The following is a 27,715-nucleotide window of genomic DNA, read 5'->3' as shown; positions in this document are numbered from 1 at the left end:
GAGATGATAACACTACTCCTTCCACTTCGGGCAGGAACAGAGACAGGCAAACATGTATGGGAGGGGGGGGGAGTGTTGGCCCCTCCTTACTGCTGTAAGAGAAGAAGAAAAAAAAAAAGAAAAATGAAAAAAAGCAGGAGGAAGAAAGCAAAGCACAGCCATACGGGCAGTGCTCCTCCGCTGAACTGTATCTCCTGCCTGTTTAACGGCGGGGAGAAGACAATGTATGGCGGCGTGCTCCTCCCTCTCCCCAGCCAGGCAGCCTCATCTGTCAGCCATTAGTTAATCAGGGCGGGTAACGCACAAGGAGAGCAGGAAACTGGCACAGCGCCTGACCCAGAGGACAGCTTCACCTCTGAGAGCAGAGCAGGAGGAGGGCAAGGACCCAGGGGACCGACGGAGTCCTCCACTCTACTGCCAGGCTAGGGTGCTACCTCACTCTACTCAACACTGTCTCAGGTAAGTCTACTCTCCACTTCAACTGCTCAATTGGCTTATCTGTGAATAGCTGCTGGTCTGCTAACTAACTGCTAACTAACTAACATACTAAGATGTGATTGAAAATGAGTAAATCAAATGAATATGACCGAAGGTTTTACAGGCTGATAATGCATGAATAGTGACTGAGCATGGATGACTAAATGCAATGGTCTGAAATCCCCATTGTCATTGTTTTACTAGTGGTGCTACTTCATTATTGCATGTGATCAAAAATGTGTTTTACAGACAACTGCTGCTTTTATCAAGTTTTAACAAAGAGCAATGTCACTACAGTATCGACTACAGTGTGGGAATTTCTAACAAAATAGAAATAATGGGGTGGGGGGAGACTCAAGGTCACATTCACAGAAAATGAATATGGAACACAAACCCTTAGCCACTAAAATGTAAGCATTTACTGTACTGTAAGTCACTTTGGATAAACTTTCCTGCTACAGGTTGTATATATTATCATTATGAAAACGTTCCTGCTACAGGTTGTATATATTGTCATTATGAAAACTTTCCTGCTACAGGTTGTATATATTATCATTATGAAAACTTTCCTGCTACAGGTTGTATATATTGTCATTATGAAAACTTTCTTGAAAAGAAAAAACTATCCGCATGAAAAAGTGACTTTCTCTCTCGAGACAGATTTGCCCTCCCAAGTTGTAACAGCAATTCATTTCACATGATTAGGTGGGTTAATTCTAGTATAAGCCAGTGACATTCATCTGGAAATAATATGGATTACTATAGTAGACAGAACGGGATTGTTGCCTGAAAGCGACCACAGTAACATAGCTGTGGTTTTGTTTAACAACGTTTTTCAACCAGAATGGGAGATGTATTAGGCAGAAAGACATAGGCGATGTTTAACCATGTACTGCATTGTGCTAACAGCTAAGCTGCTTGTGTTTGTTCTGCTTCTTTCCACCGCTTTCCTGCTTTTCTAGTGTTTAAGGGTTCTGGAACAGTTGACTTAATCGATTGCCAACCAAACCAAATCCAGCTATTTCATGTTTATTCTGTGTGGCATAAAGAATATACTAGAAAACAGCATGTAGCCCTTGACGTTAAATAGACAGAGCTGCCTTTCCTCAACAAAAAAATACAATTATCACAAATATGTTACTTTAATGGACTATGGTAGACTATATTGAAATGTAACCTGCATCAAGTATATGGATAGGTTCTCTTTTTCATTTTTCTATGGAGTTGATAAGAGCATGTCTTTGTCTAGGATTGGCAGGCTGCAGTCGCAGGATGACCCCGCCCATTCCATCCCAGAGGACAGGTGAGCCAATGGCATAGAGAGACCACGCTATTGGGTAACCAATGAGACCATTATCTGTTGTTCAGCCTATACCACTATGCCACAGCATATGCAACTTTAACAGAAAGAACAGAGAAATCCCTACAGAACAACTAACTTTAAATTAGTAGTTCACTTAAAAAGTTTGTCAGATGTTTTCAAACCTCAAAAGGCACCGTACAATTTCCCAAATGTTCTTAAGTATCTATGTTATCCATTAATCCGGGGTTGAAAAATATAGCTGGATGTGCACAATAAATGACTTAGGCTGTGGACTAAGGGTGTGGCTTTTAGGAATGGTTTATTTATATTTCATGCTGTCCACTCTGACTTAAAACCAGTATAGGGTTGTACAGTTGAAGTCAGACGTTTACATACAATATAGCCAAATACATTTAAAACTTAGTTTTTCACAATTCCTGACATTTAATCTGAGTAAACATTCCCCGTCTTAGGTCAGTTAGGATCACCACTTTATTTTAAGAATGTGAAATGTCAGAATAATAGTAGAGAGAATGATTTATTTCAGCTTTTATTTCTTTCATCACATTCCCAGTGGGTCAGAAGTTTACATTCACTCAATTAGTATTTGGTAGCATTGCCTTTAAATAGTTTAACTTGGGTCAAACGTTTCGGGAAGCCTTCCACGAGCTTCCCACAACAAGTTGGGTGAATTTTGGCCCATTCCTCCTGACAGAGCTGGTGTAACTGAATCAGGTTTGTAGACCTCCTTGCTCGCACAAGCTCTTTCAGTTCTGCCAACAAATGTTCTATAGGATTGAGGTCAGGGCTTTGTGATGGCCACTCCAAAACCTTGACTTTGTTGTCCTTAAGCCATTTTGCCACAACTTTGGAAGTATGCTTGGGGTCATTGTCCAGTTGGAAGACCCATTTGCGGCCAAGCTTTAACTTCCTGACTGATGTCTTGAGATGTTGCTTCAATATATCCACATAATTTTCCTGCCTCATGATGCCATCTATTTTGTGAAGTGCACCAGTCCCTCCTGCAGCAAAGCACCCCCACAACATGATGCTGCCACCCCCGTGCTTCACAGTTGGGATGGTGTTCTTCGGCTTGCAAGCCTCTCCCTTTTTCCTCCAAACATAAAGATGGTCCTTATGGCCAAACAGTTCTATTTTTGTTTCATCAGACCAGGGGACATTTCTCCAAAAAGTACTATCTTCGTCCCCATGTGCAGTTGCAAACCGTAGTCTGGCTTTGTTTTGGCGGTTTTGGAGCAGTGGCTTCTTCCTTGCTGAGCGGCCTTTCAGGTTATGTCAATATAGGACTTGCTTTACTGTGGATATAGATACTTTTGTACCCGTTTCCTCCAGCATCTTCACAAGGTCCTTTGCTGCTGTTCTGGGATTGATTTGCACTTTTCACACCAAAGTACGTTCATCTCTAGGAGACAGAACGTGTCTCCTTCCTGAGCGGTATGACGGCTGCGTGGTCCCATGGTGTTTATACTTGCGTACTATTGTTTGTACAGATGAACGTGGTACCTTCAGGCGTTTGGAAATTGCTCCCAAGGATGAACCAGACTTGTGGAGGTCTACAATTTTTCTTCTTGGCTGATTTCTTTTGATTTTCCCATGATGTCAAGCAAAGAGACACTGAGTTTGAAGGTAGACCTTGAAATACATCCACAGGTACACCTTCAATTGACTCAAATTATGTCAATTAGCCTACCAGACGCTTCTAAAGCCATGACAACATTTTCTGGATTTTTCCAAGCTGTTTAAAGGCACAGTCAACTTAGTGTATGTAAACGTCTGACCCACTGGAATTGTGATACAGTGAAATAATCTGTCTGTAAACAATTGTTGGAAAAATTACTTGTGTCATGCACAAAGTAGATGTCCTAACCGACTTGCCAAAACTATAGTTTGTTAACAACAAATTTGTGAAGTGGTTGAAAAACGAGTTTTAATGACTCCAACCTAAGTGCATGTAAACTTCCGATTTCAACTGTACCTATTTACTGCAATTCAATAAATTGTGGTCAAATTGTGGTACAAAATGTAAAGATTGAAAGAGGACATAGAAAAGGAAATAATGTAATAAAAAAAAATCTGTAATACTGGATCAGATTATTGATCAACTTCACAGGTGGATTTTGAAGACGACTAGTGTAATGTTTAGTAGAGGTGGACTTAACATGAGTTAATAGCACCTGTAGTGTGGGAGCAGACTTTTCCCCCGTATGTTTATCCTATATTCCCGAGTTCTAACAAATACAATATCTCAGAACATGTGAGTGCCAAGGCTGAATTCCTATCACATTGCAGAGTGCTCGCAGTGCAACTGGAATGGTAATACCAAGCACATGATAGCCATAGTGACTGTACACTGTCTCTTCAAAGGGGATCAGAGCTGACCTGAACGAAGAACAAACTCACGATTGTGTGAAGATTGTCCAGAATATTACAATCTGTTCTAGCAAACAGATACCCAAATACTCTTTATAGTAATTGGCAACAACTTCTTAAAAAAGATGGTCATCTCAGCCGTATTGAAGATAATCAAGGTCTATGATCCTCCTAACAATGCAATATGTACACATTTCCCCAGGGCCAAGAAATATCAGTGAATGAGATACATAGAGAGAGATAGTAATGCTATGATCTCATTACAGCTTTGTCAGTGTCACTGTGTGGAAAATAAGATGTTTGCAGAGCTCAGAGGGTAAGACATACGCCAGTGAGCTATTGCAGGCTGCTTTGACTGTTCAAGGTCCTGTTTTGCAGGGAAGTTTCAAAGACAGAAGTCAAAACAACACATGTTGTCGACGTGGGAACAGCTGGTAAGGGCAGAGCGTTGTGGTGCGGAGGAATGTTAAGAGTCATAGATCTTTCATCTTCATGGCCAAAATAGCCACACACAGGCCTGATCATCTACATGCATAGTATGAAACACTAACCAACACCTCACTAACACAAATACAGTCCAATCCAACCGTGGTCAATGCGGTCCAAATCTTGCTTCCAGAAATCCTTAGATAATTACTACATGAGTAAGTAGGTTATATTCATTCAGATGAACTGGTATTAACTCACAAATAGGATTTCTTCACAAAACAGTTGGTACAAACCAATGACATAAGTATATTTAGGTACCAAAGGTCAAAATAGGGACTTTCCGATAAGGGTCCTTCCACTAAAAAAAATCCCTTTTGCTTTCCTTTGATATTTTAAGTAGGAATTGTACACCAATATTGAATTTTAAAAGCATGGTTTATTAAATTAAGTACCCTTTAAAATAGACCACATGGAGAATTCAATAAATATTATTTTGTATATGAACAAAGACTTGCTGTCCCTCGGTGCACCCTGTGACCTTTATGCAGATTTGAACACTCTTAATAAATCATTGTAAAGCCCTAGTTAATTTGTTGCTTTGACAATGCCATTTCTGAACATTATAACTGATTTCATGTGATTAATGAATAATTGTAAGGGGGAAAAAACCTGTCCCTCATTTTAAGGTCAACCCTGTTACGTGAACTGAACTCTCGTTTTAATATAGTGAAACTATTCCTTTTTTTTTGTTCTAAGTTAATTTGTGGAATTTCTTTCCTTCTTAATGTGTTTGAGCCAATCAGTTGTGTTGTGACAACGTAGGGGTGGTATACAGAAGATAGCCCTATTTGGTAAAAGACCAAGTCCATATTATGTTAAGAGCAGCTCAAATAAGAGAAATGACAGTCCATCATTATTTTAAGAAATGAAGGTCAGTCAATCCGGAATATTGTAAGAACTTTGAAAGTTTCTTCAAATGCACTCACAAAAACCATCAAGCGCTATGATGAAACTGGCTCTCATGAGGAACGCCACAGGAAAGGAAGACCCAGAGTTACCTCTGCTGCAGAGGATAAGTTCATTAGAGTTAACTGCACTTCAGATTGCAACCCAAATAAATGCTTCACAGAGTTTAAGTAACAGACACATCTCAACATCAACTGTTCAGAGGAGACTGCGTGAATCAGGCCTTCATGGTAGAATTACTGCAAAGAAACCACTACTAAAGGACACCAATAAGAAGAAGAGACTTGTTTGGGCCAAGAAACACAAGCAATGGACATTAGACCGGTGAAAATCTGTCCTTTGGTCTGATGAGTCCAAATTTGAGATTTTTGGTTCCAGCCGCCGTGTCTTTGTGAGACGCAGATAGGTGATGTATGATCTCCGCATGTGTGGTTCCCACTGTGAAGCATGGAGGAGGTGATATGGTGTGGGTTATGCTTTGCTGGTGACACTGTCTGATTTATTTAGAATTCAAGGCACACTTAACCAGCATGGCTAACACAGCATTCTGCAGCAATATGCCATCCCATCTGGTTTGCGCTTAGTGGGAATATCATATGTTTTTCAACAGGACAATGACCCAACACACCTCCAGGCTGTGTAAGGGCTATTTGACCAAGAAGGAGAGTGATGGAGTGCTGCATCAGATGACCTGGCCTCAACAATCACCCAAACTCAACCCAATTGAGATGGTTTGGGATGAGTTGGACCGCAGAGTGAAGGAAAAGCAGCCAACAAGTGCTCCGTATATTTGGGAACTCCTTCAAAATGGTTGGAAAAGCATTCAAGCTGAAGCTGGTTGAGAGAATGCCAAGAGTGTGCAAAGCTGTCATCAAGGCAAAATGTGGCTACTCTGGAGAATCTAAAGTCTAAAATATATTTTGATGTGTTTTACACTTTTTGGGTTCCTACATGATTCCACATGTGTTATTTCATAGCGTAGAAAATTCTGTAGAAAATAATATAAAAATATAGAAAAACTCTTGAATGAGTAGTTGTGTCCAAACTTTTTACTGTTACGGTTAACCCTTGTACTTTATTATACACTTAATAGGCACTAGGGCGGGGCGATATGGCCAAAATATCATATCACAATATTTTCTTATTTTTGACGGTATGACAGTATTTGATGTTTTTGAATAATAAAAGTTATTTATATGCTTCATGGGTAGTGCATGACCCTAGGTTGCTAACAAATACATTCTAAGTGGCTTAATGGGTCTTTCTCTCTTCTGATTGTTTTATCAATCAAACTTCAACCAAAGGTTATTTAAAGCATTTGCATACATTTCTGCATTTCTTTTACTCATTTGCTATAATTTCAAAATGCCCTATTTTGTGAAAAGGTCACTTTTCCTTTATCAGAACAATTATTATTCTTTTTGATCGTGTATTTTGAATGGATTCAATGGCATTTCTTACTTTTGCCACAAGGGGGTGGTGTGTCGACTAAGGCGCTTTTGGCACCTGCACTGCCTCACAGGCAAGATTCATGGCAAAAAAGTACATGTACGCATTTACGGCGCCAGCGCTGCCTCACAGGCTCTACCTGTGGCACACAAGTACATGTGCACCCGAATCTGTTGCTAGCAAATTAGCAGTTCTCAGCTGTTAGCAGTCTCTTACTGGCAGTAAGAATGGAAGATTGATGAAAAATTATGGCACTCAGGTATTACATTTAACAAACCAAATATTATCTTTTTAAAAATTGTATTTTTTTTTTTTTACCCCTTTGGTAGTTATGGTCTTGTATCATCGCTGCAACTCCCATAAGGACTCGGAAGAGGCGAAGGTCAAGAACAATGCGTCTTCCGAAACATGACCTTGCCAAGTCGCACTGTTTCTTGACACAATGCTCGCCAGCCGCACCAATGTGTCGGAGGAAACACCATACAACTGCCAACCGAAGTCAGCGTGCATGCGCCTGGCCCTCCACAAGGGATCGCTAGAGGGCGATGGGACAAGGACATCCCGGCCAGGCAAACCCTCCTCGGACGACGCTGGGCCAATTGTGCGCCGCCGCATGGGTCTCCTAGCCGCGGCCAGTTGCGACACAGCCTGGGACCGAACCCGGGTCTGTAGTGACACCTCAAGCACTGCAGTGCCTTAGAATGCTGCGCCACTCAGGAGGCCAACAGACCAAACATTGAAAAAAAACGTTATGTAAGGAAAAGTAAAAATCCAATCCGGTATATAGTAAAATGCGGTTTACTGCCCAGACCTAATAGGCACTTACTAGCCAGTTTTCTTATTTAACCTCTTGGGATAGGAAAACATGTTTCTATTAAGTTGAGCATGTGCTCTTCAGAATGTTAAAATGAGGTGAAATACAACTTTTTTTTCACCAAGTTACCGAGTTAATTTTGTGGAATGACCCACCTACAGTCATGCTGGGATCACCATGGAGTTCACTGTCAGGGTAATGATGATTGAAAAGAATATTGCAACGTCTAAACAAGTCTAGCTCTGTGTTAACAAAGTTAACAAAATATCCACTACAGGAGCTTCAGGCTGCTTGTGATGGAAAATTAAAATAGTCAACTAAAATCAAACGCGTAGTCTCCCGTTGTTGCCAAACTGTGCCTCTGCCATGGCCAGAAACTCAAATAAACAACCCAAAAAGAGGGCATATTTAGTTTCCCCAACACAATTCTCTTTTTAAGTCAACACCACTAAGGACAGAAACTGAGCAACCATAAGTCAACTTTTGGAATGACAAAAAACGACCAGTTTTTCAGCCTGTCCAAACATTCACCTGGAACCAATTTCCATTTCCATGTTCCATTCCAGAAAAAAATCCATTGGTGCTCAATTGATCAAACCACTGCTGTCTCATAAAATGATGCCAGGCCATGGTAGTGAACCTGATTTCTGACAGCCAAACTAAAAAGACAGAACAGGCGTGAGGTTCTAAATTGACCTTTTAGCGCAGGATCTCCAAGGGTCTCTATTCCTGGCAAATTCTCTCCTTCTAAATTCCATCCAGCCAATTCTTCTTACTCAACGCCGGTTTACTTTGGGTCTGTCAAAACCCCAAACTCTAGCCTAATTTATTGTAGAGATGAGATCACAAGCCAAAGATAAGAAGCGCTTTCACAGCCAAGCTCGCATTGGCCTGGTTCGTCCTGGTCCTGATAATAGAATTGCGCCACAAAAAACAACGACGTTTACCTCGCGTTTCAACCAAAAAGCACAGTCCAGTTATCAGTCAAAGGGTGACATTTTCCTCTCTCAAATAGACAAGAAAAATGTGAAAGTGTTGCGTGTTCATTGTTGGACGATCCCATTGTTGTTAGAGGTCTTTGTACTTTAGAGGTGGTTGAACGTCAACACCTGGTCTGTGTGTGTCTCATTAACACATTCCTCGAAGCTGAACTCTGTTTACACCGCTAGGTTTTATGGGGGCGTTATGGGAGTGATGTTGTTGTGTGTCGCTGGTGTGTTTACCAAGCCTGCTATGCTATCTCCCTTTGATTCCACCCACCCCCACTACAGCAGTCTTTGAAGATGTGCAACAAAGTTCCGTCTGCAGCTGGGCTCAGCAGACTCAAAAAGTGGTTTTAAACCTTGAGAATAACTATGTGTCCTCAACAGTAAAATGTATGTTTTTTCTCCATAATAGCAGTGACTACAAAGTCAAAAGAAAACTATTAATCCTTGGTTTGGAACACATCAGATATAATATTTGCCCACCAATGGCTGCCTCACAGACTTCAGAACTGTATATGTTTAAGAACCTAGAGCCTTTGAAATGGGCTTGCAATGTAGGACGATATGGGAGGAGAACTGAACGTTGCCCGATGTGAACTTCATATAAAGGGTAATACACTGACGTCTATTGTATAAAGGGTAATACACTGACGTCTATTGTATAAAGGGTAATACACTGACGCCACATCAGAAAGCAGCGGTGTCGAGTGCCTATGGTAAGATGTGAGGTGAAACGTGATAAGCCCTACTTTCAAGGGAGATCTGTTACTTTGAGTAGGTTACCACGCTCTTCTAGGACACGTCATCCATCAAACTCTTTCCCACTAAACCAAGTTTGAAAGAAAAAAAATGAGTGAGTTTAATACAGTCCAACTCCCAAGGTACAGTACATCAACCTGATAGCCACCAACAGGCCCCAACTTGAATCATCCCATCACGTCTCCGGTAAAGACGAGGTGAGAGGAACATGCATTTAAGTCCAATTTCAGAGAGGATTCACCACCCCATAAGCTTTAGAGACCTTCTCTCAGATGTGTTGCGATGCCAGTTGAGAAAAAGCAGCCGCTCTTCAGAGGGGACCTGTTCCCGATCATTGGAAGAGCCAGGGAAAGCCTGGGTTAAACGCTTCCAGATCTTTACCCTACATCTCTCATTTTATCCCCCTGCATTCATCCTCAGCTGAAACACCAGCGAAACAAATATCTGCCTAAACTAGTCACTTCCCCTTTCTTGATCTTTCTCTTGCTCTTTCTCCCCTTTCTCTTCTCTGTATCCAGAGATTCTTTGAGGAAACTCCTGCTCTCAAAGGTTTGGGCCATTTTATGTCATCACCCTCCCTCACTGAGACTGCATTAGCGGTTATGTCTATATGAGTGAATTCAGAGGACTAGGCCACATACAGTAGAGCCGACTATATATATCACGACTATATATGACGTCGACCGTGCTCAATGGCAGATGTCCATAAAGAAAGTAGGGTCACTGGTTTACATAAAATACTTTCTCCACCACTGTTGTTTAATATTTATTCTCCATATGTACCATATAAATATCGTGTCTATTTCTCTTTCAGTCAAACATGTCAAGATATGCTTGTTTTTCTAGTCGATCTGGGATAAAAACAAATCAATCTTTGTATGCAAGACATGTCTTTTGTTGGTAATTTGTTTCTATTGAGGCCTGGCAGCATAATTTAATTGCTCTCTAAATTGCAATAAATTGGAAGAAAGAAAAGCTTGGACACATGAATGTTGGCGAAGAGCATCATGCTATTATTACAGTTGTTTTGGAATGAAATCCCAAGCCAAAAACGCATTACTTTGATTTGAAACAGACAGGAATTTGAATAATGGAGAAACTTCAAAAATAAAAAACAACTTTTCTCTATTTCTACTTTTCTCTTCTTTCAATATATATGTTATTCTCCATGTTTTCCCAACTGTTTGGCCTTCTGATACAGACTTTACTGCTGCTGTCAAAGCTCTACTCAATGTCCAAAGATTTTGCCTCAGATAACATCCGAAAGCAGCATCTGGTTTGGTGTCTTCAAAGGCGTCAGCCTCCTGGCAAGCCAAAACCTACAAGATACAGCAATCAACTATTGATCAATACAACTAATGAATTGCATCATTTGGTTTGATTTATCATCAAATAAACAATCACTAAAGGGCCCAAATGTAACGTTAGCCTCCTGCTCAGGTTTCAAACCTAAGCTATGACAAGAACCATGCTTGAAGAGCTGGGGCTGAGGGAACCTCCGAGTCTCCAGGTCCTAGCTAGTTCCAGTTGCTAGACTGGCATATGGGCTGGATCAGGAAACACAAGCTCGATGATGTCATGACCATCTGACCCCAGGGTGACAGGTTTGGGGAATTTGTCTGCAAGTGGCCTCAGGCCAAAGTCAAGTATGTCTATGTTGTGCATGTGGATTTCATTTGAACCAATGCGATCTCTCCAACCTAGATTGCTCTCCTTGGGAACCCTCACTCACAGCAGGAAATGGTTTTCATTAGCAACAAAATAGGCATAAATTACTCAAATGTTTGCCAATTCATCAAACACTGCATTATTGTTGGTTAATGTTGCTTCACACACAATTTTTTGCAAACGGCGTTTAAAACAATCATCATTACTTAAAATGTTTACATTGTTGCTAATCTATTTTGTGTGGAACTTTACTGCTCCTAAACTGTGTTTGACCATCAAAATCTGTGCAATAAATTTCTATGATTTTCTGTCTTTGGTGAGTCGTTCTCTTCGGTATCAGTTAATGCTTACATGACTTGATTGTTAAATTGGATAAACCCTGACTGAAGAATGCCACAAGACACCCTAATCATCTCGCCAGGTAAGTCCATGACAAGGTTTAACCCACACAACTGCCACTTGAGAAAAGAAATCCCTTTGTGAAGCATGGCAACATACTGTATTTACATAGCCACAAAGATGACAGGAATTCCATATGGAGGCATCTGTAGTCCAGCATCTAACTCATTCATGACTGTTTGCTACCGAATACTGTCTCAATGATTGAAAACGCTAATCACTGCGAAAACACAAGTCGTTACCATAGCTTAATAAAGTACAACATTATTTGAGATCACTGACCAGGTCTCTCTTGAAAAATAGATTTTTATCTCAATGAGAAAAACCTGTATAAACAAAGGTTAAATAAAAATAAAAAAAAGTGAAGGGCCACCCCTCAAAGTAAGGTAAGGTTCAATTATGCCAACCACAAGAAGTATTTCAGGAAATCCGAAAGCTCCAAAGCTATGCTATTTCCTCTAACTCACCAGACAGACCATAAGGCTCTAATAAACGTGGCGTCTCAACCGGACACGACTTGATACAGGACTTTCTTTCAACACGACATTTCACAGACAAGGAATCTAAACTTTCATCTTATGTAAATGTTATGCGTGATTCACTATGTAACTGAACCGTTTAGTCAAATAATTACCTCAGGGTTTCAGGTTCATGTTTACGCTCATACACTGACTTCCCTGTCGCTGTATGGGTTATTTTGTATGAAAAATTGTCTAAGTTACTATTAGCATAGCTTAGCATACTGCTGAGAAGATGAGGTGGAATATAGCATTTGTCAACCCTAAAACATGTCATTTGTACAACCTAAAAATTGGTTATAGATACATGGCTATTAGAGGCCAGTATAAAAAGGTAAAAACGTCAACTCCATGGCATTAGCTGAGGTATTGTATCTGCTTCTTTTACTTGTCCTGTTAAAATGCCCTCCTCTATATGTGGAAGCATGATCAAATACAACAGAAGAAAGGCACAGATTAATCCATCAACAATATTCTATTAACACTTTTTTCAGGTTTCAATGTGGGGCCTCTTCAAATATAACATACTTGCCAACATCGATTTATACCAATTATTGTTGTAGTAAAACTGAATACTCTGTTGGTCTCCAGCCAAAGGCATTACGGAGAGAGCCCTATTACTACAATTGTAAACAGATGTGCCAGCCTGTGCCAAAGTTTGATTTGGAGTAAGTATGTTTTCTCTTGAGTGTTTTCTAAATAGAATTATGTAAAAAATATATAATAACGATATGAATAAAGCCTGCATGTGAAAGGGGTGGAAATAACCTAAAGATTATAGGTAGAAATTGTACAGACCATATTAACAAGCATGTCCCAAAAAGATGGCTAGCGTTTCTGATCATTAGATAGACTGCTCAAGGGAGTGAGGTCAATGCTTGGTCAAATACCAAGGACCACAAACTGAACTACTATCAACCGAGCCATCGCTATAGGCTTACGGTGAACAGTACAGTTCTATAACCTCAAGGAGGCATACATACAGACAGGAATACTGTACAGTATGTATTCACGAGCAGTTAGGCTAAGCATGACTGGCTAGATGATATTGATCCCAATGATACCACAATATACTTATAAGCAGACAGTGACCATTTTTATGAATACGGAACAACCATTTTTTTGAGGACTGAATCTATGTAAGTGATTGAAGTGTTTATGGTAATAGTTCTATGTAAAGAGATTGAATAGGCTTGGTTCCAATTAGATATAGACATTTGGGTAGTTGTCTGCAGCGCGTCAGTCATATGCATGTATGGATTACCACATATGCAACTAATGGACCAATATTATTTAGTGTGGGTTTTAATATATGCTGTTTATGCTACGTTAGAAAGCACACTTTTATGCTATTCAGAAAAGCTCAGATTGCTGGATCTTGATGAGGTGTATAGAGACATCAGGAGGTGCTGCAATGGATTTTTTCTCTTTAAGAAAGGACATGATTGACATTGATTAATTCCTTTCTATCAACAAATATTGCATTATATATTGTGTATGAAATGCCATAGGGACATAATTAAACCGAAACAGTTATCTTGAAGTTTGTGTCTGAAGTTAGCCTGTGTACAACTTTTGGGCGGGGGTTCAGCTCGCTTCAGATGTGGGCCTTCAGGTCTCAGTACTTTTTGCTCAGTGTAGTATACCTTTTAGAACATATTTGGTATAAGCTCAAATCAGATAAGCATACAGAGCACATATGATGCTATTTTCTATACTACGATGAGCATAGAAAGTACATGCCCAACAATATGACTTTGAAGTTATGGAGCAAATGCCATTGCCAAAGAATGCAACACTTGCCAAGTATCACAGCATGATACTACATGGAAAAACAACACAAATGTCACAACCATTACGTTTCTTTAATATTCTTTACAGTTGGAAAAGCTATTTCAACATGTTTATGTATTTTCGCATGTGAATGAAATAAATAGAAAAATATGAATAACATTTGAACACAAAAAAAAAGCAAAGCACTGTTGCCCCACAGCACTTACACTAAGCACCTTGGGTAAAAAAAAGAGTTGGGAGCCGCGAGGTGGCGACTGGGCTGGCGAGGCGGAGTAGGAGTCTTGGATGGAGTGAATGTCTTGGGACGGAAGGAGGAAGAGGACAAGAGAGCCCAGAGTGGACCTCACAGGAGAGCTTACGGTCAACACAAACACAGAGCCATTTTGGTAACACTTCAAATGAACTATGTGTCAGAAAGACTTCACCTTGCTATCACACATGACACCTTGTGAAACCATGTTTCACTTAGTATTTTTTATACTGTCGTAGGCACAGGAGGTTGGTGACACCTTAATTAGGGAGAACGGGCTCGTGGTAATGACTGGAGCGGAATCAGTGGAATTGTATCAAATACATCAAACACATGATTTCCAGGTGTTTGATGCCATTCCATTTGATCCGTTCCAGCCATTATTATGAGCCGTTTTCCCCTCAGCAGTCTCCTGTGGTCGTAGGACATCAAATATAACATATGACGACTGGCTGGCTAGCCATCAAGCAAGATGTAGTAGTTGGCCATGAATTGTTTTGAAATGTATGGAGCAGTTATCGGATGCCAGGTCAGGTTCACGACAGCACTACGAAGGTTATGACAGATAGTTCAACCCAAGTGTTACATATATCTAAACTGAAACAAATAAAACATTAAAGCTGCAACAATAAATAAACTATTGTAAACAAATAAATACGTTTCATTTGAAAAATCCTTCAGACATATGAAAACTGGCCCCAGAAAAAGTGAAACAGCAACAAATGACTACAATATCATGAGAGAGGTACTTGTGTGCTTCAGTTGGTACGAGATTTGCAGATGCCAATTCAGTTAGTTGTATCTTTTGAGCTATCAGACTTGAATTAAGATGAAAGCCACATCTACAGTAGAAGCCACATCTACAGGAAGTTCATCTACAATAAAATTGTAGAGCTTTAAAAACTGGATTGCATAGTTTGATGTTTGTGCACCATAATAGACTGCATTTATCGTGCTACTGCATTAACATACAGGTTCCTTTGGGAAGTATTCACACCCTTCCCTCGTTCCACATTTTGTTACGTTACAACCTTATTCTAAAATGTATGAAATTATCATTTTTTTTCATCAATCTACACACAATACCCCATAATGACAAAGTGAAAACAGGTTAAGCATTTTTGCACATTACCAATAAAAAACTGAAATACCTTATTCATAAGTATTCAGACACTTTGCTATGAGACTCAAAATTGAGCTCAGGTGCATCCTGTTTCCATTGATCATCCTTGAGATGTTTCTACAACTTGATTGGAGTCCACCTGTTGAAAATTCAATTGATTTGGGAAGGCACACACCTGTCTATATAAGGTCCCACATTTGACAGTGAATGTCAGAGCAAAAATCAAGCCATGAGGTTGAAGGAATTGTCCTTAGAGCTCCGAGACAGGATTGTGTCGAGGCACAGATTTGGGGAAGGGTACCAAAAAATGTCTACAGCATTGAAGGTCCTCAAGAACATAGTGGCCTCCATCATTCTTAAATGGAAGAAGTTTGGAAACACCTGGCCAAACTGAGCAATCGGGGAGAAAGGCCTTGGTCAGGGAGGTGACCAAGAACCCGATGGTCACTCTGGAGTTCCTCTGTGGATATTGGAGAACCTTCCAGAAGGACAACCATCTCTGCAGCACTCCAACAATCAGGCCTTTATGGTAAAGTGGCCAGACGTAACTACTCCTCAGTAAAAGGCACATGACAGCCTGCTTGGAGTTTGCCAAAAGGCACCTAAAGGACTCTCAGACCATGAGAAACAAGATTCTCTGGTCTGATGATGCTAAGATTGAACGCTTTCGCCTGAATGCCAAGAGTCACGTCTGGAGGAAACCTGGCACCATCCCTACGGTGAAGCATGGTGGTGGCAGCATCATGCTGTGGGGATGTTTTTCAGTGGCTGGGACTGGGAGACTAGTCAGGATCGAGTGAAAGATGAACGGAGCAAAGTACAGAGAAATCCTTGATGAAAACCTGCTCCAGAGCGCTCAGGACCTCAAACTGGGGCAAAGGTTCACCTTCCAACAGGACAACGACCCTAAGCACACAGCCAAGACAATGCAGGAGTGGCTTCGGGACTAGTCTCTGAATGTCCTTGAGATCCCGGACTTGAACCCAATTGACCATCTCTGGAGAGACCTGAAAATAGCTGTGAAGCGATGCTCCCCATCCAACCTGACAGAGCTTGAGAGGATCTGCAGAGAAAAATGGGAGAAACTCCCCAAATACAGTGTGCCAAGCTTGTAGCGTCATACCCAAGAAGAATTGAGGCTGTAATCGCTTCCAAAGGTGCTTCAACAAAGTACTGAGTAAAGGGTCTCAATACTTACGTAAATGTGATTTAATTTTTTATTTTAATATACATTTGCAAAAATGTATAGAAACCTGTTTTTGCTTTGTCATTATGGGGTATTGTGTGTGTAGATTGCTGAGTAAAAAAATGAATTTAATCCATTTAAGAATAAGGCTGTAACGTAACAAAATGTAGGAAAAGTAAAGGGGGCTGAATACTTTCCAAATGCACTGTAAACTAGATAAATACATCAGCTATATGATGTAGTGACTCTTGTGCTGAACATATTGGTCAACCTACTGTTACGTCAGTCTGTTAAGAGCCCCTACAGCCAACTAATCACAGGTAAAGATAAAATTACAAATTCTCTGACATCAAAATGGCCGACTGGTGTTTCTATAGAAACCCAACTGTAAACAACATTTTGATGTAAAATTCTCCTTTGCTTTAGTGTAGTTTTACAGTAGAGACAAAGTGCTCACCATACAAGGCAAACGTTCAAATCGTTTGTGCCACTATGACCAATTAACACACTTACGAGAAGACAGGAAATGTACAACACGTGTACTGGTGAGGGTGAGAGTATACTCTGAGGTGATGTTGAGTGTTTTGCCGAACCAGTGATCCCTGTACGATGTTCAGTTTTGTGATCCCTGAAGTGGAGAAGGTGAGCGCCGTTGTAGCTACAGTACTAGTTAACATGACATACCGCACCTGATATTTGCCTTGCACGGGCATCATAGCTTTCTTCCTATTTCAGTAACAGTATTTGTCTAAGCATTTCAAATGTCTGCCAATTCAAATGTAACCCTAAAATAATGTTTTATATCTCGATCTATAGTTACTGTTTTTACATTTTGTGATTTATAATCCATTGGCAGTTACTGAGTAAAAATGTTGGCCGCACATGAGGACTACACAGGGATGGTAGAACTGTGAAAACATCTTAAATATAACATTCTACGAGACATGACACTTTTGAAAACTGCATTTCATCCTTAATTTATGAGTCTTTAAAAAAACAACTATTTTCGTAACATAAAAAATACTAACAAAACATATTGTTGTTTTTAAAATATGTTCCTCTGTACAAACTGTCATTGTTCATGAGACTTAAAGGATCAGACCGAAAAGCACCAGTAGAAATATGAAATATCATATTCAGTTATGAAACCTAGCCACTAAAAATAAAATCATACTGTACAAAGACACATACACAAAATACAGTAACAGTCATTTGTTGCTGTTTGATAAAGTAATAATATTAAAAACTCTTATACACAAATATACACTTGTGTACTTCGGTTACAGGGTGAGACAGCAATCACAAAAAAAATGTACTTCACGCTTCACATATGAAATAAATATATTTCGAGTTATTAATTCGCCTCTACAAATATATGGCATTGTTGGACAACATTGTCCTTCTAATTTATAGTTTTAATTTGGAGCCTAAGTTCCAAATGGGAACCATGTGTTTCTGTTGATTCCCAATGTGGAGCAGCATTCTGTGTGTGTTCTCCCTCTCCCTTGTTTCTAATCAGCACCATGCCACTGCAGGGCCCGGTGTGGGTGGGCTGGAGCTAACGTAGCCTAGCGCTGATGCTAGCGCTCCATTGACTCTCCTATAGAACTCCTAAAACACAGTAAGCTAGCCGCTAGCCTCTAGCTGCTAGTCGCTAGCTGATAGCGGACGGCCAGAAGTACACTCGCTGTAATTTAAGCACACCCCCATGTCTACTCACGGTGACGCACCCCGGTGAAGGAGGAAGTCAAGGGGGAGTTAGGGAAGAGGAAGTACTATCGTACCGGCTTCCATGGTCGGCGGTGCCATGATGCGCTGCCCGGGCACAGGTCCAGGTTACACTGCTCCACGTCGGGAGGCTTGTCCAGGATGTCACAGTTGTGGTCGTTGAGTCTTTGACCGTTGGGCCGTTGGCATACCACCTGGCGCGTCCTCCTGCCTCCACCACACGTCTGGGTACACTGAGAGGCAACAAGGGAAGATGAGGAGGGTCACTGAGTATTCAGCAGGCTCCTAAGTACAGTATGTCAATAGATCTTCTATCAGGGCAGGATTAGATGATGAAGAGGTGCAGAGGAAAGGAAGTGACTTTAGACTATTGACGCATGCCCAGGAGTCTGAAATTGGTATCTGTAGTTTAGTAGTGGACTGTATTGTTGAAGCGTCGTTTAACAGAAGCAGATCTGCTTAATAACCTTGTACTGCAGTGAGGCTAAATCAGGGTCACACAGAGTATTTCTTTGTAGTCTTAAACAAATCTACTTTGAAACAAAAGTATACACCTCACACACATGGTTATGGACTTAAAAAGAAGACACCTGTACCATGTCAGATATAGAGTTGAATGTATAATATTTTGAGTTTGCATCCCAATACTACAATTTATATACATCACAGAAGACTGAAATATAACAAATCCGTTTGACATAGAAACACCGGATTGTCAGTGTAAAAAATAAATAAAAACTAAGTATGAAATATTAATAACATTCCACCCATGAGGCCACTAGCTCATTTGACTGCACATAGTCCTTGTACTGCCTGTGTACTGACCTCTCCCCAGACGCCGTAGTTCCACAGAGGGCAGGGTCCTGAGTCGCAGTTCTTGGACTCGGCAGGTTTGACCCTCTGGTCACAGTGGCTGGTGCTGCGACCCTCCGCATCCTGACACACCACCACCCTCCTCTGGAAGCCCCCCGCACACGTACTGGAGCACTATGGACGGGCACAGAGTGTGTGTTACAGACAGAGGGGAAACACACACAGACAACTTTGTACAGACCAGCTGCAATGTAAACCAAAGCCAGCTGTGGAGTTACAGTACACTGTGGAGTTACAGTACACTGTGGAGTTACAGTACACTGTGGAGTTACAGTACACTGTGGAGTTACAGTACACTGTGGAGTTACAGTACACTGGAGTTATAGTACACTGTGGAGTTACAGTACACTGTGGAGTTACAGTACACTGTGGAGTTATAGTACACTGTGGAGTTACAGTACACTGTGGAGTTATAGTACACTGTGGAGTTACAGTACACTGTGGAGTTACAGTACACTTGGTCCACACACAGATGGAAAGCATCGGCCTTAGAAGGATAACATGACACATAGAACAGCCTTGAACTACGCAGCAGATACTTTCTGCAACCAATTTCAGTTACACATCACATCCTTGCTGTCTCAGTAAGAAATCTCTATGTGAGATACAGCAGCACGTAGTTACACAATTAAGTGAGACAGAGCAGTGAATGGAGATGGTATCGAAGTGACAGGGAGGTTTTCTTGACCATGTAACCCGACCAGGAATGATTCTCTCCCCTGGTCCTTGTCAGGTGACATGGTCAGGTGACATGGTCCTATGGTTCTGTACATACTCCTCCCCAGGGTCCCGTCCTCCACTGGTTGTCTGCCGAGGGGACGTTCCAGCTGCTGTGTCCCGGGTGGCTGGCGGGGTCGTGGGGGCTGTAGGGCTGGTCGTTGGGCCTCTGGCGGTACACGGAGGGGCAGGGGGCGCCTGTACACTCCTGCTCTGTGCTGGGCCTCTCGTCCTGATCGCAGAAGGACTCGTCCACCTGGTGGTGGTAGTTACTGCACACCACCTGCCTGGTGGCCCGGCCCACACCACACGTCACTGAACACTGGGCAGAGAACAGACAAGTTCATATCACTGAACACTGGGCAGAGAATAGACAAGGTCATATGACTGAACACTGGGCAGAGAATAGACAAGGTCATATGACTGAACACTGGGCAGAGAATAGACAAGGTCATATCACTGAACACTGGGCAGAGAACAGACAAGGTCATATCACTGAACACTGGGCAGAGAACAGACAAGGTCATATCACTGAACACTGGGCAGAGAACAGACAAGGTCATATCACTGAACACTGGGCAGAGAACAGACAAGGTCATATCACTGAACACTGGGCAGAGAGAAGATCAAATCATCAGACATAAGTGATGCATTCTTTCAGTAGTAAAGGCAAATTTACTCCAAAATAGCTGTTGACATATATTTATATTAATAGAGTTGGAAATATTACAACTATAACATACAGGAGACCACTCCCAGGAGCGCCACTGGCCACACGGGCTGAAGCAGGCTGAGGATTCTGGGGGCCGGAGCAGCTGGGCACAGTAGGACTCGTCTGCCACTCCACCCTGGGCGTCCCGACAGCTGACGTAACGGGCACGCTTCCCTTTCCCACAGGAGACAGAGCACTGAGACAGGCACACAGAGGAACACAAACATTTAAGATCAGACGTATAGTAAAAGTATTGTGTCAAACTGTCTCCCTTCTATATCTAATAGTACAAATCAAACAGTGAAATGCTTATGGGCCCTTCCCTACAATGCAGAGAGAAAGAAAATAGAGAAATAATAGAAAATTAAAACAGGTAATAATTAAAGTAATAATAGATACATAATGAGTAATGTTAACTTGGCTGTCTATATACAAGGGGTACCAGTACTGAGTCCATGTGCAGGAGTATGCGGTAACTGAGGTGTAAATGTACATATAACTAGTAATAAAGTGACAGGTAGTAAACAGTAACAGCAGAGTATGTGATGAGTCAAAGAAAGTTACTGCAAAAAGGGACAATGCAGATAGTCCCTGTAGCTATTTTATTAACTATTTAGCAGTCTTATGGCTTGGGTTTAGATGCTGTTCAGGGTCCTGTTGGTTCCAGACTTGGTGCATCAGTACCGCTTACCGTGCGGTAGCAGAGTTAACAGTCTATGACTTGAGTGGCTGGAGTAAATATTTAGGGCCTTACTCTGACACCGCCTAGTATAGAGGTCCTGGATGGCAGGGAGCTCGGCCCCTGCCATCCAAAACGGTCGGATGCCAAGCAGTTGCCATACCAAGTGGTGATGCAGCCAGTCAAGATGCTCTCAATGGAGCAGCTGAATTACTTTTTCGAGGATCCATGCCAAATCTTTTCAGGCTCCTGAGGGGGAAGAGGACTTGCCGTGCCCTCTTCACGGCTGTGTTGGTGTGTTTGGACCATGATAGGTCCTTAGTGATGTGAACACCAAGGAACTTGAAGCTCTAGACCCGCTCCACTACAGCCCTGTCGATATGGGTGTGGACGTGCTCGACCCTCCGTTTCCTGTAGTCCACAATCAGCTCCTTTGTCTTGCTAATGTTGATGGAAAGGTTGTTGTCTGAGCATCACACTGCCAGGTCTCTGACCTCTCTATAGGTTGTCTCATCGTCGTCGATGATTTAGGCCTACCACTGTCTTGTCAGCAAACTTGATATTGGTGTAGGGTGAGTTGTGGGTGAACAACGAGTACAGGAAGGGACTAAGCACGCACCCATGAGGGCCCCCGTGTTGAGGGTCAGCGTGGCAGATGTGTTGTTGCATACCCTCACCACCTGTGGGCATACCCTCACCACCTGTGGGCGGCCCTACCCTATGCTTTGACCTCTATCTCCCCTCTCTCTCCAGATGAAATCTTGTGACTTGTGACGGCCGGCCGCCCATCAACCTGCCCGCTTGACCCATTCCCCTCCTCTCTTCTCCAGACCATTTCCGGAGACCTTCTCCCTTACCTCACCTCGCTCATCAACTCATCCTTGACCGCTGGCTACGTCCCTTCCGTCTTCAAGAGAGTGAGAGTTGCACCCCTTCTCAAAAAACCTACACTCGATCCCTCCAATGTCAACAACTACAGACCAGTATCCCTTCTTTCTTTCCTCTCCAAAACTCTTGAGCGTGCCATCCTTGGCCAGCTCTCTTGCTATCTCTCTCAGAATGACCTTCTTGATCCAAATCAGTCAGGTTTCAAGACTGGTCATTCAACTGAGACTGCTCTTCTCTGTGTCACGGAGGCTCTCCGCACTGCTAAAGCTAACTCTCTCTCCTCTGCTCTCATCCTTCTAGACCTATCTGCTGCCTTTGATACTGTGAACCATCAGATCCTCCTCTCCACCCTCTCCGAGTTGGACATCTCCGGCGCGGCTCACTCTTGGATTGCGTCCGACCTGACAGGTCGCTCCTACCAGGTGGCATGGCGAGAATCCGTCTCCGCACCACGTGCTCTCACCGCTGGTGTCCCCCAGGGCTCAGTTCTAGGCCCTCTCCTATTCTCGCTATACACCAAGTCATTTGGCTCTTTCATATCCTCACATGGTCTCTCCTATCATTGCTACGCAGACGACACACAATTAATCTTCTCCTTTCCCCCTTCTGATAACCAATCGCATCTCTGCATGTCTGGCAGACATATCAGTGGGGATGACGGATCACCACCTCAAGCTGAACCTCGGCAAGACAGAGCTGCTCTTCCTCCCGGGGAAGGACTGCCCGTTCCATGATCTCGCCATCACGGTTGACAACTCCATTGTGTCCTCCTCCCAGAGTGCTAAGAGCCTTGGCGTGACCCTGGACAACACCCTGTCGTTCTCCGCTAACATCAAGGCGGTGACCCGATCCTGTAGGTTCATGCTCTACAACATTCGCAGAGTACGACCCTGCCTCACACAGGAAGAGGCGCAGGTCCTAATCCAGGCACTTGTCATCTCCCGTCTGGATTACTGCAACTCGCTGTTGGCGGGGCTCCCTGCCTGTGCCATTAAACCCCTACAACTCATCCAGAACGCCACAGCCCGCCTGGTGTTCAACCTTCCCAAGTTCTCTCACGTCACCCCGCTCCTCCGCACACTCCACTGGCTTCCAGTTGAAGCTCGCATCTGCTACAAGACCATGGTGCTTGCCTACGGAGCTGTGAGGGGAACGGCACCTCCGTACCTTCAGGCTCTGATCAGTCACTACACCCAAAGAAGGGCACTGCGTTCATCCACCTCTGGCCTGCTCGCCTCCCTACCTCTGCGGAAGCACAGTTCTCGCTCAGCCCAGTCAAAACTGTTCGCTGCTCTGGTACCCCAATGGTGGAACAAGCTCCCTCACAACGCCAGGACAGCGAAGTCAATCACCACCTTCCGGAGACACCTGAAACCCCACCTCTTTAAGGAATACCTGGGATAGGATTAAGTAATCCTTCTAACCCACCCCCCCTACCCTCCCCCCCCAAAAAGATATAGATGTACTATTGTAAAGTGGTTGTTCCACTGGATATCATAAGGTGAATGCACCAATTTGTAAGTCGCTCTGGATAAGAGCGTCTGCTAAATGACGTAAATGTAAATGTAAATGTAAGTCCAGGATCCAGTTGCAGAGGGAGGTGTTCAGTGTTCAGGGTCCTTAGCTTAGTGATGAGCTTGGAGGGCACCATGGTGTTGAACGCTGACCTCTAGTCAATGAACAACATTCACATGTAGGTGTTCCTTTTATCCAAGTGGGTAAAAGGGCAGTGTGGAGTGCAATAGAGATTTGGTCATCTGTGGATCTGTTGGGACAATATGCGTTATTGGAGTGGGTCCAGGGTGTCTGGGATGATGGTGTTGATGTGAGCCATGACCAGCCTTTCAAAGCATTTCATGGCTACAGATGTGAGTGCTACGAGGCGATAGTCATTTAGACAGGTTACCTTGGGCAAAATGTACGTGAAAACACTTGCCAACTGGTCAGCGCATGCTCTGAGTACACATCCTAATCATCCATCTGGCCTATGGAGAGCGAGATCACACAGTCGTTCGAAACAGCTGGTGTTCTCACGCATGGTTCAGTGTTGCTCATGGCTGGGTTTCACTTTGCAATCCATGATAGTTTGCAAGCCTTGCCACATCGGACGATGGTGTAGTAGGATTCGATCTTAGTCCTGTATTGATGCTTTGCCTGTTTCATGGTCCGTCGAAAGGCGTAGCGGAATTTCTTATAAGCGTCCGGGTTAGTGCCCCGCTCCTTGAACGCGGCAGCTCTAGCCTTTAGCTCAGTGCGGATGTTGTCTGGCTTCTGGTTGGGATATGTACTGTAGGTACAGTCACAGTGGGGACGACGGCGTCAACGTACTTATTAATGAAGTCGGTGACTGATGTGGTAAACTCCTCAAGTTGGGTCCCGGAATATATTCCAGTCTGTGTTAGCAAAACAGTCCTGTAGCTTAGTATATCAACTCATACTGGTATATAACAACAGTCTATTTCTACAAACGTTTGAGACACCACTTCAGCCACTTACTCTGTAACTGTAACAAACTGTATGTGTGAATAATTGGTCATTCTCTCTCTCTCTCTCTCTCTCTGTCTCCATTAAAGAGCTGATTCATAAGATTTCCACCTGGTGATATTCTAGCTGCACCCGAGCGAACTCAACAGGAGGACAAAGTGAACATTACCAAGCGGTAAATACCATCTAAAATACATGTGAATACAGTATCCCAATCGTAATGATGACACCCAACTTTCCATGACTTCACACGAGAGGATGACAGTATCGTTTCTGAGGGGAAAGTACGTGTGGTTTTTTTCCGGAGGGACCACACTTACGCTAGCCTCCTCTTAGACATGCGAGCTCACCGCCTCTCAGTCAGACATTACTGATAGTCTGAGATTCATGTTTGAAACCCAAGCCTGGTGTTTAGACCTGTTTTTCATTTGCACTGGAAAATAATACAAAGCATTAGACAGACAGAAGCCTAAACAAGGCTGACAGACTGCTGAGGCCAGGATGAGAGAGCGGGTGTGTGAAGCAGGGGTGTGAAGCAGGGGTGTGTGAAGCAGGGGTGTGTGCTGCATTCTAGAATCTACTGTACCAGTCTGAGGGCTACTGTATAGGTAAGTGTGTATGGGCATATATAAGGGTGTGTGTGTGTGTGTGTGTGTGTGTGTATGGGCCTATATAAGGGTGTGTGTGTGTGTGTGTGTATGGGCCTATATAAGGGTGTGTGTGTGTGTGTGTTCACCGTGGTCCAGGAGCCGTATCTCCACTGTGTGAAGAACTGACCAGAGCTGTCAGGTCGGACGGTGCTGTGTTGAGGAGAGGCCCAGGGACATGGTGCCACCTCACAGTCTTGGCTGTCCCTGGGTCTGGATGCAGCGTTACACTCCCTGTCATCCACCGTGTCACCATATGCCCCTGACACACACCTCACAGCCCGCATCTGGTAACCATGGCCACACGTCACCGCACACTGCCACAACACACAGGAGAGACACACAGGGTCAGACAGTAAAACCTTGGCTAGCAGATCCGTGATTACTTCAAGGAAGGAAGGGTGGACGCAGTTTTAACTCACACAGAGTCTAGCCCAGCTAAGCCCAGTCTAACTCAGTGTAATTGAAGCCTACTACCTCCCCAGATGCCCACCTTCTACCCCAGATCGCTGCGTGTGTGTGTGTGTGTGTGTGTGTGTGTGTGTGTGTGTGTGTGTGTGTGTGTGTGTGTGTGTGTGTGTGTGTGTGTGTGTGTGTGTGTGTGTAGGGGTGCACATTTGGTGGTGAGAAGGTGGAGGAAGTGCTGCAGGATAGGTTTATTTGGGCAGTAGATTAGGATTACATAGGTATTAACAGACAGATCTATACCAGCTCTGTCAATAGAAGTATCTGAGTATTCCGCCAACTCGTTCAGTTGAGTCAATGAATGGTCAAAGACATTCCTCAATTCGCTAATTTGCTCATTCATTTATTTATTTGCTAATTTGCTCATTCATTTACTTATTCAATCATTTCAAACTTCAAATCTCCAGACCGGGTGTGCGTATAGTAGAGGTCTGAGTGGGTCTGAGTGGACCAGACATACCCGAGACCCGACTGCGGCCCAATCGGGTTCGGGTCTGAAATTCTAACTTTCCTCGGGACAGGGTTGGCTCCTGTTTGATTGTCATCAGGTCCCAGGGTCTATATAATTACAGCTGGGTGGATCAAAATGGACCCAACCACAGCGCTACAGCATATTTATTTTATGCAATAAGGTAAATTAATTGAGTTATAGAAGGCTTAGCCAACCTATAAAGACTCGTTAACCAGAAGAGCAACTTGGCTGATAAACATTATTTTGTCACTTGGGTCCAATCAGGTCTGGTCTAGGTCGAGTTATCCTCAGGTCCAATCAGGTCGGGTCTAGGTCGAGTTATCCTCAGGTCCATTCGGGTCGGGTCTAGGTCGAGTTATCCTCAGGTCCAATCAGGTCTGGTCTAGGTCGAGTTATCCTCAGGTCCAATCGGGTCTGGTCTAGGTCGAGTTATCCTCAGGTCCAATCGGGTCTGGTCTAGGTCGAGTTACCCTCAGGTCCAATCGGGTCTGGTCTAGGTCGAGTTATCCTCAGGTCCATTCGGGTCGGGTCTAGGTCGAGTTATCCTCAGGTCCAATCGGGTCTGGTCTAGGTCGAGTTACCCTCAGGTCCAATCGGGTCTGGTCTAGGTCGAGTTATCCTCAGGTCCATTCGGGTCCGGTCTAGGTCGAGTTATCCTCAGGTCCAATCGGGTCTGGTCTAGGTCGAGTTACCCTCAGGTCCAATCGGGTCTGGTCTAGGTCGAGTTATCCTCAGGTCCAATCGGGTCTGGTCTAGGTCGAGTTATCCTCAGGTCCAATCGGGTCTGGTCTAGGTCGAGTTATCCTCAGGTCCATTCGGGTCGGGTCTGATTGCCCTTGGGTCCAACTTCTTGGACTCGTGAAGACCTCTAGCGTATAGACAGAGTATTGGACTAGCAGACTCACAAGGTGTGTGTGAGTGTGTGTGTGTGTGTGTGTGTGTGTGTGTGTGTGTGTGTGGCTCCTTCTAAGGCAGTGGGGAAACCTAACAGCCTGGTGAGTTATGGAGTGGTGTGCTCTGGCTTGAGCTGCCATTTCCTCCCTAGCGCTTTCACTCAGCCCTCATATCCTGTCGGAATAAATCTGACCCCACACACAGACACACACTGGGAAAAGAAGGGGATATACTGTATGTACAACCAGACATAAATAACACACATTATAATGTCACTCACTCCAACATTAACTATTGCACTCCTATGCACACACTAAGATTCAAACACAGACGTACACCAAGAATCTGATTCTGTCAGACACACACACACACACACACACACACACACACACACTGATCCATCTGGACTCACCGGTCCCCAGACTCCGACCTGCCAGGAGGCACACTCTGGCAGCTCACAGCTCCCCACAGCCGGAGGCTTAGCGTTCGGGTCACAGAAGTGTTCGCTCAGCTTCTCCTCTCCTACCCCCATGCTACAGGACACCTGCCTGTGCCTCATCCCCTTCCCACACGTCACCAAGCACTGGGAGGGGACACAGAGGGAAAGACGGGGTGTAGGAGGAAGACTAATAAAGTCAAGTTGG

At 43.4% G+C, this 27,715-nt stretch overlaps 1 protein-coding gene and 1 long non-coding RNA gene across 4 annotated transcripts in view; one reads left to right on the top strand and one right to left on the bottom strand.

Annotated features, from left to right (window-relative positions):
* Positions 1-27,715, bottom strand: part of LOC106560968 (A disintegrin and metalloproteinase with thrombospondin motifs 20) — a 133,892-nt gene that overhangs the window by 30,726 nt on the left and 75,451 nt on the right. For both annotated transcript variants that reach the window (XM_014124457.2, XM_014124458.2), the window contains 6 exons: positions 27,484-27,654; positions 25,330-25,557; positions 20,574-20,738; positions 19,889-20,152; positions 19,066-19,227; positions 18,297-18,473 (listed from right to left, as the gene is read on the bottom strand). In XM_014124457.2, coding sequence (XP_013979932.1) covers positions 18,297-18,473; positions 19,066-19,227; positions 19,889-20,152; positions 20,574-20,738; positions 25,330-25,557; positions 27,484-27,654 — 1,167 coding nt within the window. The remainder of the gene's footprint in view (positions 1-18,296; positions 18,474-19,065; positions 19,228-19,888; positions 20,153-20,573; positions 20,739-25,329; positions 25,558-27,483; positions 27,655-27,715) is intronic.
* LOC106560969 (uncharacterized) lies at positions 85-5,396 on the top strand. Of its 2 annotated transcripts, XR_006757009.1 has the most exons (3): positions 95-459; positions 1,727-1,780; positions 4,550-5,396. It is a non-coding gene; the product is annotated as an uncharacterized lncRNA (long non-coding RNA). The 2 variants fall into 2 exon arrangements; XR_001318695.2 differs by lacking the exon at positions 4,550-5,396 and having other exon boundaries at positions 85-459; positions 1,727-2,073.

Source organism: Salmo salar, chromosome ssa10 (assembly GCF_905237065.1).
Source record: "Salmo salar chromosome ssa10, Ssal_v3.1, whole genome shotgun sequence".
Taxonomy (NCBI): domain Eukaryota; kingdom Metazoa; phylum Chordata; class Actinopteri; order Salmoniformes; family Salmonidae; genus Salmo; species Salmo salar.
This window is presented reverse-complemented; position numbering and strand designations above follow the sequence as displayed.